Source organism: Botrytis byssoidea (assembly GCF_014898295.1).
Source record: "Botrytis byssoidea strain MUCL 94 chromosome Unknown BBYS_020, whole genome shotgun sequence".
Classification (NCBI taxonomy): Eukaryota; Fungi; Ascomycota; class Leotiomycetes; order Helotiales; family Sclerotiniaceae; genus Botrytis; species Botrytis byssoidea.
Genome location: NW_024065861.1, coordinates 206,396 through 224,858, shown reverse-complemented (window position 1 = coordinate 224,858; position 18,463 = coordinate 206,396). Strand labels below are relative to the sequence as shown.

The following is an 18,463-nucleotide window of genomic DNA, read 5'->3' as shown; positions in this document are numbered from 1 at the left end:
TGCTATTCACGTGAGACGATGACCCGAATCTAAATTTTCAAGTCATTGTTTAGCGAGAGATCAGTCTAAAGATTTGTCTCAATCGATAAAACTGAATGATAGTTACTTTTTCAACTAGTTAAGATGAAGTAGTTATATCCATCTAGTCTTGATTTTATATACGATTAGCTCTTTTATTTTTTAATCTAGTCTTACTATATCGAGATTCCTATTTAAAGGAGATAAGAGTAGTAAATTAATTGATTCTAATACGATTTTAGCTATTCTTGAATTTATAGCTTATATAATATTAACACTTTCACTTCTACTAATACTATGCGAGAATAAGTATCTCTCGTTTCGGTTATAGAAGAGGAGAGAGTAAAAGATCAAGAAGATTTTTAATTAATATACTCTTTTTATAAGCGGATGTTCGAGATGATAGTCTTCAAGGATGGTTTTTTTTATTGCTTTTGATGTTGGATAGATAGCTGAGGTATAATAGGGATGAGCGGTTATTCTTTTGATTTAGATAAGATTATTAGAGAGCTTTAGATTGAGATTTTAGTGATTGGATTAGAGATTAATAGATAGAGCGAATTGAGAATTTAAGATAAATTGAGCTGACTGTAATGTGATTAGAGATCTTGGAGATTAATCTTAGAATATAATAATAGTATTAATAACATAATTTATCACCGAGTAGGCCATATCACTAAGTGGGCTATTTTCACCCCAATTTATATATTCAAATATATATTATTCAATAATAATTAAATCAATTAATTAAAATTATTAGAAATCTAATAATTTAGGATCTATTATATCATTTTGATAAATTCTTGAATTATAATCTGATTTTCCATATTTATTATAATATCTAATAGAAAATACTTTTTTATTAGAATTTTCTTCATTTTAATACTTGTTGTATTAAATTTGAATATCAATCTTTTATTGAGATAATATATTTATTACTTTCTATCCAGTAAATACTCCTTTTTGATGTAATTGAATCTTTTTTGTATATCAATATTTATTTAATACTTCATTTGTCTTTCGAAATAAATGGTTTTTTATACTCAAAAATATATTCTTATAAACTAATCTTTTAATATCTTTAATTAGAATTAATACAATTTTGAATATAGATATAAAAAAGCTTAATTAATACTAATCTATTCAAAATTTTATTAAAATTGATTAAAAAAAGACTTTAATTGGATTATAAAGGATTTAAGAAATCTAAAGATTTAAATCGAAAAAGAAAGGAGTAGATATATAAATTCGAATATTTATTTTCGAAAATACAATTTCGGGATTAAATAGTATTAACCCAACTCCTTGAAATTCAGTTTTTATATTCTGAGAAGTAATTGATTATTGATATATAACTTTGAAAGTTATAAAGAATTTGATTTTAAAAATATAATTAATATATATTTTGATAAATTTATCAATTTAATTATTATATAAGTATTTTAGAACACTAAAACATCCAACATCAAATAATTAAATTAAATAACTAGAATATACTAATAGCTTTATATATACTATATCATTTGCTTTGTAATATAATTGAAAAGGTATTGATTCATAGCTTTCATATCCATTTAGTACTAATATTTGATATTTGCTTTTTTTTTGATAAATAGTATATTTATTAAAATACTTTAATTATTCTAGCCCTGTTTTATTATTCATTTATCTATTAGAAATAAATTTAATAACCTAATCTATAGAAAAATCGGTTTTGATATATTAATTGGAAAGGTGAATTTGTTCTTAAACTATTAGAAATAGAGGTATAACTTTCCCCTCTCCATTACTATATATAATTACTATAGTTTATTCTCGATTGTTTAATTGTATTGTTTTGTTTCTACTGTGTTATTCTGTATTAGTTATAATTATTATAGTATTTATAATTTTTATTATAAAACTTATTTCATCAAAATTGTAAAAATCGTAATCGAGAATATTATATTTTGCTTACATTTCTATTATTACTCGAAACTATTTTTTTAAAAGTTCAAGATTTTCGTAGAGAATTCTTTGAAAATTATAAATACAATTAAAACGCATCTTTAATTCTATATAACACTTTACAAATCGATAAACCCAAAACTTTCCAATTTTCTTTGCCCCTCACAATTCAAGAATATGATTTGCTATATCTTTTATATTTTTGATTTTAGATGGAAAACCTTTTTGATTTATATTAAATATATATTCAATAATTACTTTTTCTTTTAATTTTGTAATCTTATAACAATTCGCTTATATTTCTAAATGTGAAGTTAAACTATTCATTCTATAATTAATTGTTATACGAGGTATATTATATAGTTGAGTAGTTTTCTAAATACTTAGTTTTTTGTCTTTTTGAAAAGCTTCAATAGCTAAAAGTAAATGTACTTTTTTGTTTGTTAATTGTATAATAAATAATTGATAAAATGTGTATTGAATATGAAGAATGTGAATTGGGGTGAAAGTGGTCCACTTGGTGATATGGCCTATTTGGTGATAAATTACGTTATTCTATTAATAATGGAAGACTTAATTACTTTAAGTTTAGAGATAAATCGAATATATAATATAGAAATTAAATTGAAGTTAAATTTATAATAATAAGCTGAATTGAGATAAACTTGCTTACTTTTTCTAGATTTTCTTTAAAGAATATTTTAGATTTATATAGCTTATAATGAAATTCTAATAGTTTCTATGCTTACAAATAAAATCGATTTAAATCGAATCTTATAGAATCAATTATATCACAAAAAAAAATACAACCAATCAATTTCTAATCCATTTTATCAGCAATCTTCTATATAATTCTATTTCATTCTATTTCATTCTATTTCATTATAAATCAATTTGATAAGAGATATTATTATATAATAATATAATAATATAATTTTATAATATAAAATCATATTATTCATATATTATCCATCAAAATATCGCTTGATTAATAAGATATTAATAAGTGATTTAGTATACTTATTATAGAGTTTCACAAGAGAGTTGGATTAATGATTTATTCTTAAAACAGTATTTAAAATCTCAAGTTATATATCTATTTTATTGAATATTATAGTATTAGACGTATACTACTTTTGAGATGATAATTACTACTGTTTTATACAAAGCTTATCTTAGAAAGAATATACCACTAATGATTTGAATCTATATTCTAGATAGCTATCATTACGAAATTATATATCTATATTACTCAGCTATTTATTATGATTATCTTACTTAATTCTAAGCTTAGCTAAGCTAGATGAGGTCGAAGAGGGTTGTTGACGAACGTTTAGTCTACTCAAATTTCTCAGTCTGATTTTCAATTGTAATTTAAGATACTCTACTAGAATTGAATTACTTAAGTATACGTAAGACTAGTCAATTATGTAGATTGAAGGATTCTTAATTAGATTTTAGCTACTATGACGAATATCACATATTTACGTGGTTACTTACTCATTATACAAACCTTAAGTCAAGATTGGCTTGAATTAAGCAATCTTTCAATTTGTAAGTGATGAAGATATGACAGTCTGTTAAGATAACTTCGGATATATCATATATATTATCCTTATCTTCTACATAAAGTTTCTAAATGTTGATCATGAAGATCATGCAGAGACAAAAATGTTATACATGATATATTCGAAGTTGTCTTAACAAGTCGTTGTATATACGCTCTAGTATGTGATTGTACCAACTACGAAATGAAAATTTAAAAAAGTGAAGCTGATAAAGTTACGTAATGTCAAGCATCACTCTAACATATCTTATATCAGTACAGGAACTCTATGGGTTCTCTTTCAGTCCTTTACAGAAGTTTATTGTTGGTATCACCTCGCTGGTGATTACGACGTCTTCATAATAGGTATACTGTATTGATTGATATTGTGTCTAATATATTCTAGGCTCTAGAGCTAGGAGAGCTATGCAGTACGTGGGTGCGCTAGTGAGCTAGAGCTCACACACATTCAATCTTATCGCAACATTTATCTACTACTCCTTGTACCCTAGTTTTCCGTTTGTACTATTACAGAAGTCTAGCGCAAGCGTACGTGTCTCTATCTCTACTCACTATACCCCGAATACTGTACTAGCATGAAACGTTGTGATTAACAGCGGGAGGGTTGTACATTTTAACTCGTAAAGTCAAAAATGCAAGTTGAATTCGACATATAAAGTAACTCGGGCTTAAGTATGCTAATGAATAACGATCTGAGTATTTTTGACTGATCAAGACTGCATTAATATGGTAGATAAGTACATAATAGGGTGCACCAGATGGGAGTGAATGAACCAGAGATTCAAAGAGGTATACTCTTTTATTCCGAAGCAAACTTGTAGAGATTCAAAAAGCTTATAGACATCTAGCGAGATCAGAGATTCTATACCCCCAAGTTGTAGGCGTTACATACAAAACACATATTTCACATTGCAACTAAACGTTTTCTGAATCTGACGTTGCTTCTGGGTATAAGTAGTACCTGTAGATTCCGTCTTGACTTTCGTATTTTCTTTAGCCGAGTTTTTGTGTTGCATAAGTCTCAATATCAAGCGAAGTACAGTATTAATGTATCGACATCCAGCTAAGCTTATTTCGATCATATCAAAACTACTCGAAATCCAATCTTAAAGGTCGAGGGACTTTCTTGATTTCTTCACACCGTCTTATATACCAAGTAGGGGTTCTGGCACACATGATGTGGATTAATGTGCTTCGATCACTTCAAATACTTATCAATTGGAAATGCCGGGACTGGATGTCTAATCTCGTCTGGAAGTTGATAATAGCATCCGGGCGTTAGATAATTGTTCAAATTTATGTCTAAACATTATATTGATTGTACTGATTATAAAGCAGTAAAAACTCATTCGTCAGACGAGCACCTATTTTTTACATCTTGTGTCTCATCAGCTTTCATATCATATTTCTATTCCTACTAGCTGTCGATAAAGAAATCATCATTATACCTTCTCATCTTTGCAAGATGTTCAATCGACTCAGCGTCACTCTTGTGCGCACGTCCCTACTCTCCCGCCCCCTTTGAAATTTGATTCTCTCCCTATTTATACCCGAGGATACGACTTAACTCAATATTAGAAATTATATCTAAATGATCGCAACCCTTATACTCATTGCTTCTTGTCTAGTTCTCTTCTAATAAGATCTATACAAATACCTAGCGAAAGTCCCCAACTGTCAACCTAAAAATCACGTTCAGAGTATCACATTTTCGACATATTAGATTCAAGAAGATAGATTCCATATTCAATAGAATCTCCACAGCCCAATGACCAACTACTGTTACCATCCCTCTCTTTTTCTGGAAAGACGACATATCAATACTTACCATACCTTTCCCACTAGATACATATGCTTCCCAACATCAAATCTACAAATCACTAAATCACCACTCAAAAATACGAATCCACACACACACACACACACACATCAACCAACATTTCAACGTCAACTTCAACTATAACTATCTACACCACCGAATTGATCCTACTCCAATAGGATCAATTCTAGACATGCAACAAAACCTTACAAATAGTTAGTCAGGTGACCCGCGCGATTCTATTGGTTGATGAATTGAATCTTAATCCACAACCCTGGAAGTCTGATAGCCTTGATAAAATAGGTAAGGAGATTCTTTTAGTGCTTAGTAGGTAGCTACATAACTGGTGTTGTCATCTTATAGTATATTATGAATCTTGAATTGTTTGGTTCGAGGTATGGTGTAATGGATGAGTTAAGGGAGTGTGACGACTCGGTATTTGGGATAGTGCGGTGTTATGACATGAGAATGCACTTTTAAGGAGCAAGAAGGCAGAGTTGAGTAGGGTTTTTATATCATACATAAATCATACAACCCACGTATCAACGAGAGAAATCATCCATGCGACACGGATCTATTACACCTCTATTGTTCCCAGACCATCAGCAATATCTCATCCTACACAATACATATGACTTCCATCAGTTTCCTCTTCTCCACCTGCGCCGACTCATCCATCTCAAGCTCAGGAATGAGAGAAAGCCCAACAACCTTATATTCTTCACTTCCGCATATACGAAGTATCAGAGGTTGCTCAACACCAGGGATAATAGCGATCTTATCATTAACTTACACAGCGGACAACGACCCCGACTCATTCTTCCCACATGCGCCTATTCCAAGATAGCCCTTGAAGTTGCAAAGATATTGTGTCCTTCGCCTATAAATTGATCTTTGTGATCTCTCCGTAATGTATCACCCTGGATAGGTCTATCATAATGCTCAAAGTGCAAGGCAGATCTTCCTTTCAATGTGGAAATTGAGATCCCTCTCCAAGTATCGGAGTTTTCATCATTACTAGTGCTTCTCTCCCATTGCCGTAGTTAAATGCGGCACATCCAACCCTCATATTGCTCCACACGCTCAAATGCACCTGTCAGCGTCCCAAAAACTATTCGAAAAAGCACTTTCTCGAGTCTGCCAAATTTTAATCCAGCGTTGTTCGTTTCCGCCGCTTGGGTATCCGCCCGGACAGTGAAGTGGATGTCAAGAAATATCTTTTCGAAATTCTCGGAGGAGAAATTTGGGTATGAAATTGTGACACTGTCAAGAACAAGACCCCAGGCTAAAAGAATGTCACCACTAATCACTGCCTTGTGAGGAGTGTTAAAATCCTTGAGTTGATTCAACTTATTTCCATTGAGACGATCTTGATGGCGACAAAATCCGAGCATCCAAACCCAAGACGGTAGCTGCAGTTTGCTATCATCTCGACGCACGCTATGGCTGTGGGTAAGACACTCTAAGCTTTTGTGGCTTGTGTTCACTGTAGCTTCTACTGCTGAGTGGAAAAGTCTTTTTGGTTTATTCTGGTACCCTAGACTCGGAAATGGCGCGCGTGTATCCTCGCTACACAGTCCAAGAACTCCACACACACGATCTCTTTCATTCGGAAAATGGACAAACGTAAACACCAAGAGCGTGTCGAAATTTTTTTCTTGTGGCAGCGGTGTGGCTTCTTGCATTCGACTCCTCAGAATTATCTCCAATGTGAGTTAGAATTACATTCCTTGGGTTTTCTCCTCGTCTTTGAACTTCTAACGTCGGAACCAACGGAGCAGAATCGATGGTTTACCAGAAAAAGTATCCCAAGACATCTCTACACGACCACAAAGAATCGTAACCTTGGCGCCGGTCGCGAGGCACGTTTCTCGGATTGTCCAAAGACGCATGAATAATCTCCGAGCAAAAAATGTGTCTACGATTTCAACAAAAGCAAAATGCTTGGAACGGTCCTTGAGCATGAGTCCAGGAAAAACAATCGTAGATCCATATTCTTCTTTATTTTCCTCATTCACATTGACTTTAAAACTATCAACCTGGTTGCCTAGTCGTGCCATAAGACCCCATACTTCCTGTGAACAAGCAGGTTCTTCACCCAGTCAGACAATAACCCTAGATGCGTTCTTGTGAATACTTCCCACCAAAGCTACTTATTGAGATCGCTAGTTCAAATTATCTTGATTGATACAAATCGCATCAATCCAAAACAGAATTCTCCCTGAGACATCGAATCGCGTCGAGTCCGGCTTGTGATCTGAAGCACGTCCATGAAATCCACGGAGTCTTTTCAGAGCTTTTACAATGTTCTCAGTCACCATGAGTGTTGCATTGTTGCAAATAATCTCAAAATCTCTAGTTCATGCTCCCCATTCATAGCTCAACGCGATAAATTCTGGTATATGCGATAAGATCTTGTGAACGAGACGGACTTGAATAAGCGACGAGGGTGTACCGGGAATCAGCTCAAACATTCTAATCTCGTGAGGAGGTTCGATGGCTTGATATTAGGATTATTCCATTGTCGGAACTTGAATGAGGAGAGGAAGATCAAAGACCGCAGTACTTTATCATATCATATCGCATGTTTGTTTGTTTGTATATAAAGATGAACAATGCAATGTTAGGTAGTGGAGTTTCATGTGACTCTGAGGTTGTGTCATCAGCCAAGAGGTGTATCGAATAGCTCTTAGAGATGAGAAAGATCCGATTCTCATAATCACTACTTGTCGACTATTTAAGTGATTCTTGATGATCGCCCAAAGGTGATGAGTAGCACCGTGAAGCGATTGGGGCTCCGACATAAGCGGACTGCGCTGTCTTCTGATCCCCGTGTTTTAGGCGACCCTTTGACACCAAGAACAGCTATGGCTGCCTACCTCTCTTTTCCTTTCGCTCTCCAGTCTCCACTCTCCGCTCTCTCTTCATTTCACAAATAACACACTCAACTCGCCTCAGCATACTAATAATAAACCACTCATCTCAATGATTTTATACGACATATCACTTCGACCTCCACCACCTCACCCATCCAACCCTTCACAGACTGTACACCCACCAAAATCTCACTCATGATTCAGAAACCCTATCTCAAAATCGTTACTGAACACATTTCTCATTATCGATTAATCTCTAAAACAGTAAATTTCCCTAGCTTTTTGCTAATGCCACAAGCCACTAAATAAACCAGGAATTCATCTTCATGTCCTTCCACTCACCCACCTATTATCCCTCTTAAAACTGTCATTTGCCGCCTATTAAGAAAGCCAATTGCGAGCAAGCTATCATAAATTTTATTCCCCTTTACGCCAAAAAGCTGATGCAAAGTCAAATGTAATACCAAACACTTAAATCATTGAGCAAGAAACTTTAGTTCCAGCTGAAACCCAGAAGAATTTACTCTCGCAATGAAAAAAGCAGAGCAATTTCTTCATTTCCCCCCCACTCCGTCTTGAACCACCCAACTCCATATTAACTCCTCTAATTTCCTCTGAACAAAAATTGCATGTCCTCTGGCGTTAAATTCTCCATCGCACTCTCATCAGCATTAATCGTACTATGAATCATGTTTGCCTTCTTCTCTTGCAACAAAACCATTCTACTCTCCACACTATCTTCAATACATAATCTAGTGATACTGCACGGTCTAGCTTGTCCAATTCGGTGACATCTATCAGCACTTTGCCACTCTGCAGCTGGATTCCACCATGGATCAACGATGAAGACTTTGTTGGCTTCAGTAAGGTTTAGTGCGACACCACCGGCTTTAAGTGAAACGAGGAAGCATTCAACATTGACGTCAGTCATGAAGTGATTGATGGAAGCTTGTCGTTGAGCGGGCGTCATAGAACCATCAAGCATAACAGTTGTGATACCTGCACGACGGAGACGCCATTCGACGAGTTGAAGCATGGTAGTGAATTGAGAGAAGATAATTGACTTGCTGGATGAGTTTTTAGATCGAAGTTGATAGAGATCATGAACCAAAGCTTCAATCTTTGAAGATGATGTCCAATTTTCCATCTTGATTCGATTGATGATAGAGGATTTTTTTACTTGTACCTCATCTTGTTCAATTTCTGGCTGTTCAAGATCAATTGCCAACGGGATATGACATTGAGGACAATCAGGAGATTCTATCAAGTTAGTGATGAAAATTTGATGGGTTAAGAAATAACTTACCAGAAGATCTCAAGTAGTTCTTGGCACATTCTCGACAAAAGTCATGGCGACAGGCAGATTTAATAGCTTCCTCTGCAGTCTCATCACAAATACAACAAACAAGAATATTTTGGCCACCTTCACCATTCTTCTTCAAGATCAGATCAGGATGATCAGCAACTTGACGCATCTGCATGATAAGACCAAAGATGTTGGCATAGTTGTTAAGCAAGACACCTTGAGCAACATATGTTTCGAACTTTCTAGCACCATTATTCATGATACTGCCAGCAAAATCATTCTCTTCTTCACCAAAGAATTGCCTGTCGACATAGATTTCCTTTGCAGGGAGCTCCATTGCAGATGAATGATCCCGCTTGACACGACGAAGCATAAATCTATCAGTCAAGATTCGAAGCTTTCGGAATGCTTCCTTTCCAGGGCCATTGTTACCGAACTTTTGTATAGGATTGAGTAGTTCTTGGTTGAAGACGGAAACATGTTGCATACCACTGTGATTGCAACCAGTACAGCGATTTTCACTGTTCATATCCCATTCCAAAGTCGAACAAGGGCATTGTTTACAAAAATAACACGCGAACGGTCGAATATCGAGAAAACGAACGAGTGAGAAGAATTCACCAATACGATTCTGCAGAGGTGTTCCAGACAAGCACCATTTGTGATTTGCCTTAAGAGCAAAGCATGCTTTAGCGGAACCAGAGGTACGTTGCTGAATATTTTAGTATAGGAAAACTAGAATAGGGTATTAGGTCTTACCTTAATACTGTGTGCTTCGTCAAGAATAACCCGATGAAACTTGATCTGATGGATTGGGCTCTTCTCCTTATGAATTCCATCCTTACGCTTGAAGCCTTTTTCTTGTTTCCGATACATAGACTCTAGACTGTTGTATGACATAAGAATTACATTGTACTTTTGCAATTGCTGAACGGTGATACCCTTTGTTTTGGTGTTGCTACCATGAAAGACAAAGGTTCTCAAAGTACCATCTGTATAATCGGCAATCTCTTGCTGCCATTGCATGAGCGCAACGGGTGGTATCAAAACAAGTGAAGGCTCCTTGGCAGGAAAATCGGACATGATCAAAGATACAGCTTGGATTGTCTTTCCCATGCCCATCTCATCTCCTAATAAACCCCCGCCCCAAGCCGTCTTTTCCATTGCTCTCATCCATCCAACGCCTTGAAGTTGGAAAGGCTTGAGTTCACGATTGATGTTTGTTGGTTGTTCTATTTTGCAGTCTCCAATCTTTGGTAAATCCTCCAATTCTTTCCACATTGTGTGTAATTCAGGATGTTGCTGCTCTAACCGCTGACGTTCTTTACGGCTACGTCGGGTACCTCTGTCTTCTAAGCTATTGATAATTTGACGAGCCTGACGCGCACTACGCACACGGGAAGCTGCAGGCTGAATACCAGCAGCAATCGGGCCTTCATCATCAGAAGTATCAGTCCCAATCATAGAATCATCGTCTGTGTCGAATGTGTCTGAATCCGACACAGGAGAAGGAAGATCCGTAAGAGTAGAACTGGCATTGGATTCCATGGTGTCCTCTGTCTTGAGTTTGGGGATGGGTGGCTGGGTTTCTCGTTTGATCGTATTCTTACGTGCTGACGATGACTTGAGACTATTTTGGAAACTTTCAGAATGCCTGTGAATAGCCTTTGAAATTTTGCTTGATTCTTTTTTAATTGAACTTCGTGGAGCAGAAGATAGATTTATGGGCACATCCGAATCTGAATCGATAACCATGAAATCTTCATCATCATTTGAATCGTTGTATCTTGTACTCTTTCCTCGGTTTGGGGTTCGAAAACTGACAGCATTGGAAGTACTCGAAATTTCAACTTTGGGCTCAACTCTTGCCTTCTTAGACACATGTGAAACCCTACGATTAACAAATTCATCATCTTCATCGTCCTCACTAAAATCCGCATCAAATGTCAACTTGACCGGTTGGACATTGCGTGAAGTTCTTCGTAAAGAAGTTGAAGATTCGGCTGCCACTGGTGCATTTGATTTCTTGTATTCTTGTTCTTGAAGCTGGCGAGCAAGTTGAGCATCTGGTGTATTGTCGTCGTCGACTTCGTCATCCTCAGAGTCGGCGTATCTTCTTTTATTAGGATTGAGAGAGTACATGCTGTTTTGAAGTGCGCGAGCTCGATCAATTGCGTTCAAGGAGGAGGCACTTTGGACTGGGTTTGTGGTTTGAGCCCGGCCTCTTCGTGTAGATCCAGTTGTATATGAAGGCTGGACAGGAACTTTGGTAGAAGCGGGAGTTGCAACACCACTTGTCTCTGGAGTAGAATAGTCACTTCCATCATTGTAGTCGTTGCTGGTTGAAACTGTGGATAGAGATTGGCGAGATTCCGCAATTTTTCCTTTTCCTTTCTGTTGTGTCTTGGTTGCACTTAGATATTCGCCAATTAAGGAAGGGGATGGAAGATCCGACAAAGAGCCGTCATCATCGCTATCCGCAATGACTTTGGGATTTTTCGAATCGGTCTTTGGTTGAGGTGCAGGAGAGGAAAGTTCATCAAGCTCAAGATTGGAAATTTGTTGTTTAACGGCTAATTCAAAAGGTTAACAGAAGGTACAAGGTATATTGACGGGATCAGGAAATGTGAGAGGAGCATACCAGATAATCGAGAGCTTGTTCGACTACTTCTAGCACTACTCGGATTTCCTGAGTCTGCGACTTTTCGTGGTCTTCCTCTTCCTTTCCCACTTGGCGCCATTGTAAATTAAATTTCACCAAAAGGGACGATGAAAAAGAGACCGAGAAGATGTGAAGACGATGGAGGGGTCGCTGAATAAGGAACAAATTTCGATGAAAGAAATACCAATAATTCGATCTGCGAGATTGATTGAATAATATTCCCCGATAGCTTGTTGTCTGCAGCTCAAAAGGATTATGCAGGTACGACGAAGGATTGGATATAGTGAGGAGGGCGAATGGTGAAAATGGCTTCGAGTTGAGCTTCAGCTCAAGATGTTCGCATGGAACTTATCGAATCCAAAGGTCAATCGATATCATCAAGCCGCCTTATCGAGATAATGCGACCAAAACGCCGATTCCAGCACCTAGGAAGATAAAAGAACGAAAGAAAGAGGAAAGTGACTGGAAGTATCAAAGAAAAGTTTGTGAAGTTATTCACAATCTTTTTAGAAATTTCAAGTGAACGACAAAGTAACGGGTTATTGGTTATTGGTTATTGGTTGGTGGTTTGAAAGAATTTTGAATCGTATGAAAGATGAATCAGATTCAGATTCCGACGGCACCAAATTGCCACCTCCTGGATAAAAAATTGACGGAACGTCATTCGTCAGATAAAGATGAAAGACGCGATTCGAACACCAAGGTCCGCGTTATCACGTGAGTGATCAGGCAGCAGCGGGGTTTTGATGGCATCTGATTGGTGAGATTGTAGATTTTGATTGATTAGATAATGCTGATAAGCACTTTTAAAATATTTTACTGGGTCTTGCTGGGGTCATGCTAGATCTGGCATGTCATCGCCATCACGGTCTGTGTGTTAATAAAAGCACTTAACGCGGCATTTCAGATGAGATGTGAGGCAAAAAGGGAAAAAGAAAGGAAAGAAATGAAAAGGATAAAACCATGAGATGAAAGAAAAATAACTGAAGTTATTCACATTTTGGTTGATTGAATTCACTCTTGATATTCAATCCCACACTTCACTTACCACAACAAAAGACAATTCTTGGAGCGAATTCTCCATCAAAGAATAAAGTTGCGACACACTTCCCTGAATTCCTTCATTCCAAGACACCATCGATTATCTGGACGGAAGAAAGACCAGCACATAAAGACTGCCATTGGTATTCTTCGGATTGACCGGAATTTACGAGACTTCATACGAGAAACAAGGGCAACAACATGTATGCCATTTTCATTACAATCTTTATTATCCTCTTTACTAAATTGTGATAATATAGGAATCCTCCTCCTCCTCCACCTCCCCCTCCACCTGGAGGTCCCACTGCTCAACCAGCTCCCAGAAGATCAATTCGTGGACCGTAAGACTTCAACGCAACTTCGAACTTTCTTGGATACTGATAAAATTATAGTCAATCCGCATTGACCGATTTCCTGGCTGTAAGTTGTTTGATCATCCCGCTCAGTTACGACCTACACTCACTGACCATTTGCGCAGGCTCATAATATCGATGCCAATCAAATTCGTCAAGATGCAAATGCTCGTCGAGCTGCTGCACTCGCTTCACAACAACCCGCTGAAGGCAATGGAGATGACGAAGGAGAGGGAGAAGATGAACCAGTATCTGCGCCTGCTACACGTACCCGTTCCCGCCGCAATGAAAGTGAAGCACAAAAGAATAAGAGAAAGAAGGAAGAAGAAGTAAGGATACCATGTGCTCTGGATCCAATCAAAAGCTAACGAATTTATAGAAAGCAGTTGCCAAAATCAAGGCTTCTAAAAGATTCCAACGCCAAAGAGCCTTTGTATCAGATGATGATATGACCGATGAAGATGAAGCCGCACTTCGACTATTCAATGAAAGCATGGCACCTTTACCCGATCAAATGGAAAATTGTGTACTTTGCGAAAAGAGATTCACCGTTACAGCATACAGTCGAGCTGGTCCGGATGGAGGTCTTCTTTGCCCACAATGTACAAAAAAAATCAACAAGGAAGAAGGGCAAGCAAAAAAGAAGAGAAAATCTCAAGCTGGAGCACAGAGAAGAAAGATTCAAAGTAACCTGTTGGATGGTGTGTATCCAGGCGCCAAAGATTTAATGACCTTGTGTATCGAAACATTAGCCAAAAATGTCGACATGGCCGATGACTTGGGAGATTTACCGGAACCACTCATGGATAAATTGTCGGCCATACTTTCCAAGAGGCGTCTTTTACGTTCCAATACTTTGAATTTATTTCTTCAAAATGGTCGTGAAGTCATCACCATCTATGAAGGAGCATACCTGAACTCTGATGACTACATTCGAATATTTCAAGTCGTACCAAGTGTCAAATCATTACGCATTAGATCTGGTATTCAGTTCAAAGACAAAGTAATGGAACATCTTTTGGCATCCACTGTCAAACTTGAGCACCTGAGTTTGTCTGGTAGTAATCTCATAAGCGATGAAAATTGGAACCGTTACTTCACGGAGAAAGGTTCACACCTCAAATCTTTCAAGGTTTACTATACAGATGGTCAATTTGGTGATGACCAAATAGATGTTATCACCAAAACATGCCCTCAATTGACTCGTCTTAAAATTACTCATAACCAAAAAGTTACTGATGAGGGTATTGCACATATTTCACGTATCTCTACTCTTCAACATCTCGGTTTGGAAATCCAAAAGAGCAAAGCCTCAGAACCATATGTTCAGATTCTTGATAATATCGGACCTCAACTACAAACTCTCTCTCTTGGTCAAGTCCATGAAATCAATGATTCTGTCTTGAACGCTATTCATGACAATTGTCAAAATCTAAATAAATTGCGCATCACAGACAACAGTGTCTTGACAGACGCAGGTTTCGCAAACCTTTTCACAAATTGGTTAAATCCTCCTCTTTCCTTCATTGATTTATCTAAAAATCGCCATATCGACGCTTCCGTTCCTCGTGACAATCCTGATAACATTGGTCTCTGTTCCCTCGGGTTCGAAGCCCTAATGGCACATTCAGGTCTTACTCTCCGCTATCTTGATATCAATTCTTGTCGACATATCTCCCTCTCGAGTTTTGAAAAGGCATTTTCACTCGAAAAGGAATATCCGGAATTGGAGGAAATGAATATCAGTTTTTGTCAGGAAGTGAATGATTTCGTGGTTGGAAGTATTTTCAAGACTTGTCCGAAATTGAAGAAATTGATCATTTTTGGTGACTTCAAGGTTAGGGATGTGAGGGTTCCGAAGGGGAGGATTCTCATTGGTATGCCTAATGCGATGGGGATGCAGATTGAAGGGACTGCGGATGGAGGTGATGGGATGAGTGCTTGGTGAGGGGAGAGGAGGTAAAGTGGAGGGATAAGGATTGGTCACTCAGGATTGAATGGGTGGTCAGCTGTCTGCGGTCTGATTTGTGATTACTGGGGGTGGAGAATTACTGGATAGATAAATGTAATGCGAGATGTGTGACTGATTCTTGAGAGCACTTTATGCGTGGATGGATATATGCATGGTGTTTATGGACAGCGAAACTATGACTTATGTAGTTCCATTGAGAATTACATACATAGTATGTAGAGTAGCATATTGATGTCATGGCGATGATTTTATTTAATTATAAGACGGTATTTTCTTTATACTGCATGCGTGAGATTTTGTGTGATGAGATTACCTAGTATATACATTGAGGGTCGAAATTACGTTTGGGGCGAGGAAATGAGGGGAAGATGGGATTTGGACTTGGATTTTGACTCGTGGTTTGGGTATAGGGAGTTGTGGTGTGGTGTGGTAAGGTGATTTTTGTGGACTTTGGGGTTTTGTGAAATTGGGATAGAGGAGGGATTAAGAAGGGATTGAGAAGGGATTGAGAAGGGATTGAGAAGGGATTGAGAAGGGATTGAGGAGAGATGAAAGATGAAGCGGGAATAGAGGTGGATCGGGTTGGATTGGGGAATATAAAGAATAGATTGTATAAAAAGAAGGGGTAGGGTTGTGTGATGTTAGGTAGAGGTTGGGCGGAGATAAATGGTAGGTCAACGGTGATGGTTGGAGGCTGGGGCTTAGGACAGATGTCGAAAGAAGAGAGGAGGGAATATGTACCTAGTAGTCCGGAGGGTTTGATGTGATCTTTTGGGTGTGTGCTTGTGTTGATAGGAGGGAGAGGAATGGAAATGAGAGGGGGAGAAAGAGTTGAGAGGGGAAATTGGAGGATGGGAATCTACATGGACGTTTAGCTGAGAAATGAAACGGTTTGCGAAATTCTGGTCAGTCGATACCTAGTAATAGGTCAGGAGATCTTCTGATGAATACCTTCAGCCATCGAATGATGTTTCTGGAGTAGCGCTGCATGGAAAAAAGATAGTTTCACGGGTCAAGTTAAATGTATAAGAATGTGCGATCTTTTGGGTATCTTTTTATTCTATTTCTTCTCCACGACTATAAGCTGCGCGGTACTATTTTTTGATTATGCTTTTGATGCGTCATGTCTTTTTCCTCCTTCCCGCTCTCGATTCTCCGGAGCCTTAAATAGACATAGACCGTACCACATACCATTCTAACGCTTTATCTGTTTTCTTCTCCCCCTTAAATTTTCTCTGCCTATGACTCCGATTTCCGTTCCGTCTAGCAATCCAGGAGTACATATCCTCATCCAGATCTGACTCAGCCAATCAAGATCACAAATTTTAATTCCCGAGTCCCAACTTCACACATCCATTACCATCCTCATCCATCCACCATCTAAACCAAATGTCCCGGCAACAAGAAATTTCCAATCCCCTCCTTAACCCGATACTCATGTCCACAATTCGCACAAACTAAACTTCCCTCGTCGATTTCTGTTTCCAAAAGAAGCGTGTGGAGTTCCTTCATCATTTTTTCGTCTTCTTGGAGTGTTTCGGGGGTGGGTGGTGTGGGGGGGAGAGCGGGGAATGAGAGCTAGATTACTCCATTAGCATCTTTTCTCTCTCCTGATGTTTTTACCTCGGAAAAATTGCTTGACTTGAGCGCAAAAGAAGTGTTGCAGATGGGCAAAAGAGGGCCAATGTACAAAGAAGATCGCAGGGAAGAAAAAACAAACCTCAGAAGCAATAACACAGAGCGCCTTCCAATCAATCCGCGGCAGAATATTGAGAAGTAAAGCAGTATTTAAAGGTATATCATTACTAACAAGCGAACATTCTTTTGGATGGAGAGGAAACGATGCGCTGGTTGATTTGCACGCTTTCACGGCGCAGGTGAGGAAATTGAGAGTTAGGAGTTTCATTTTTTTCGGAGGTGCGCGGCGCGCGATGATGTGAATTGGTGGGTGGTTTCGTATGCGGGGGAGTGGTGTGCAAATTGATGTTTATTGTTGTGTGTACTCACTATTTGAGAGGCGTTGGTGGATGGTGGTGGAGGGATAGAAGCTTGAAGTTGTGTTGTGCAAGTGTGGTGGTGTTGGGTAAGAGGAAATTATTTTTTTGCGTTCGCGGGGGAGATAAGATTAGATTAGATTGACGCTAAAGGATAGTGGCTTGGCATGGAGTTTGACTTCACTTCATGGATGTTTTCACAGAACAGCGTTTAATTGAGCCGAGATCTTTTCAATGAAGACGCTTTTTCTTTTTCTTTTTCTTTTTCTTTTTCTTTTTTGTTGTGAGCTGATGTGCTTGGTTTTCGATACGTTCGATACATGCATATAATGCGTCATTGATACGATAGATGGCTGTAATTAGTTGTAGGTAGTATCATGATAGGACGAGGCTTATTGGACGAATAGGAAGCCGGGATGCAAGAAAAACCTCTGAGGGCTGTAGCTATTGGTGTTATGGAAGTCAAGGATACTTTCTGGATCAACAACTGACCTGGATTGAAAAATAGTGGCTCTGCATAGCTAGATCTCTTGACTGCTCTTTCGAACATTTAGCACACTATTGATGCTCATTCCTCTTGAAGAATATGAGGGGCAGGATGTCATTTCAAAATCGCCCGAAAACTAGTCAAAGATGATCCGTGATTGTTATGTATGCCTGACATTCTTCGTACAACGTTCCAAATAACAGAGTAGGATTTTGGCCCGAATGAAACATGGCATTGCCTGACTGTGTCTTCCATTATGTCTTGCAATTTTAAAGAAAAATTGGTTTAGCATCTGAATTTAACAATGCTACGAGACGAGTTGAAGGCAATCGCAAAACTTGCCAACTGAGAACAATCCCGGTGAATCAAACCCTCGATTGGCTAAATAGGCCTTCAATCATGCCTGACGAGATTTGGCGTC

The 18,463-nt window shown here is 37.9% G+C and overlaps 3 protein-coding genes across 3 annotated transcripts; 1 reads left to right on the top strand and 2 right to left on the bottom strand.

The window, feature by feature from the left end:
• Positions 1 to 8,831: 8,831 nt before the first annotated feature.
• EAE97_009013 (uncharacterized protein) lies at positions 8,832 to 12,274 on the bottom strand (the record flags this gene model as incomplete). The annotated part of the gene is made up of 4 exons (XM_038879528.1): positions 8,832 to 9,487; positions 9,534 to 10,245; positions 10,293 to 12,106; positions 12,175 to 12,274. The coding sequence occupies 4 exons, from the start codon at positions 12,272 to 12,274 to the stop codon at positions 8,832 to 8,834; spliced, it is 3,282 nt and encodes a 1,093-aa protein (XP_038729541.1).
• A 1,058-nt stretch (positions 12,275 to 13,332) lies between these two features.
• EAE97_009012 (uncharacterized protein) lies at positions 13,333 to 15,823 on the top strand. Its single transcript, XM_038879527.1, has 5 exons — positions 13,333 to 13,439; positions 13,497 to 13,577; positions 13,629 to 13,656; positions 13,715 to 13,918; positions 13,969 to 15,823. Coding segments are annotated over exons 1-5 (1,884 nt in total). The 5' UTR covers positions 13,333 to 13,437; the 3' UTR covers positions 15,538 to 15,823.
• A 777-nt stretch (positions 15,824 to 16,600) lies between these two features.
• On the bottom strand, positions 16,601 to 17,621 carry EAE97_009011 (uncharacterized protein). Its single transcript, XM_038879526.1, has 2 exons — positions 17,282 to 17,621; positions 16,601 to 17,139 (listed from the first exon to the last, which is right to left on the bottom strand). The coding sequence occupies exons 1-2, from the start codon at positions 17,465 to 17,467 to the stop codon at positions 16,942 to 16,944; spliced, it is 384 nt and encodes a 127-aa protein (XP_038729539.1). The 5' UTR covers positions 17,468 to 17,621; the 3' UTR covers positions 16,601 to 16,941.
• Between the last annotated feature and the right edge of the window lie 842 nt (positions 17,622 to 18,463).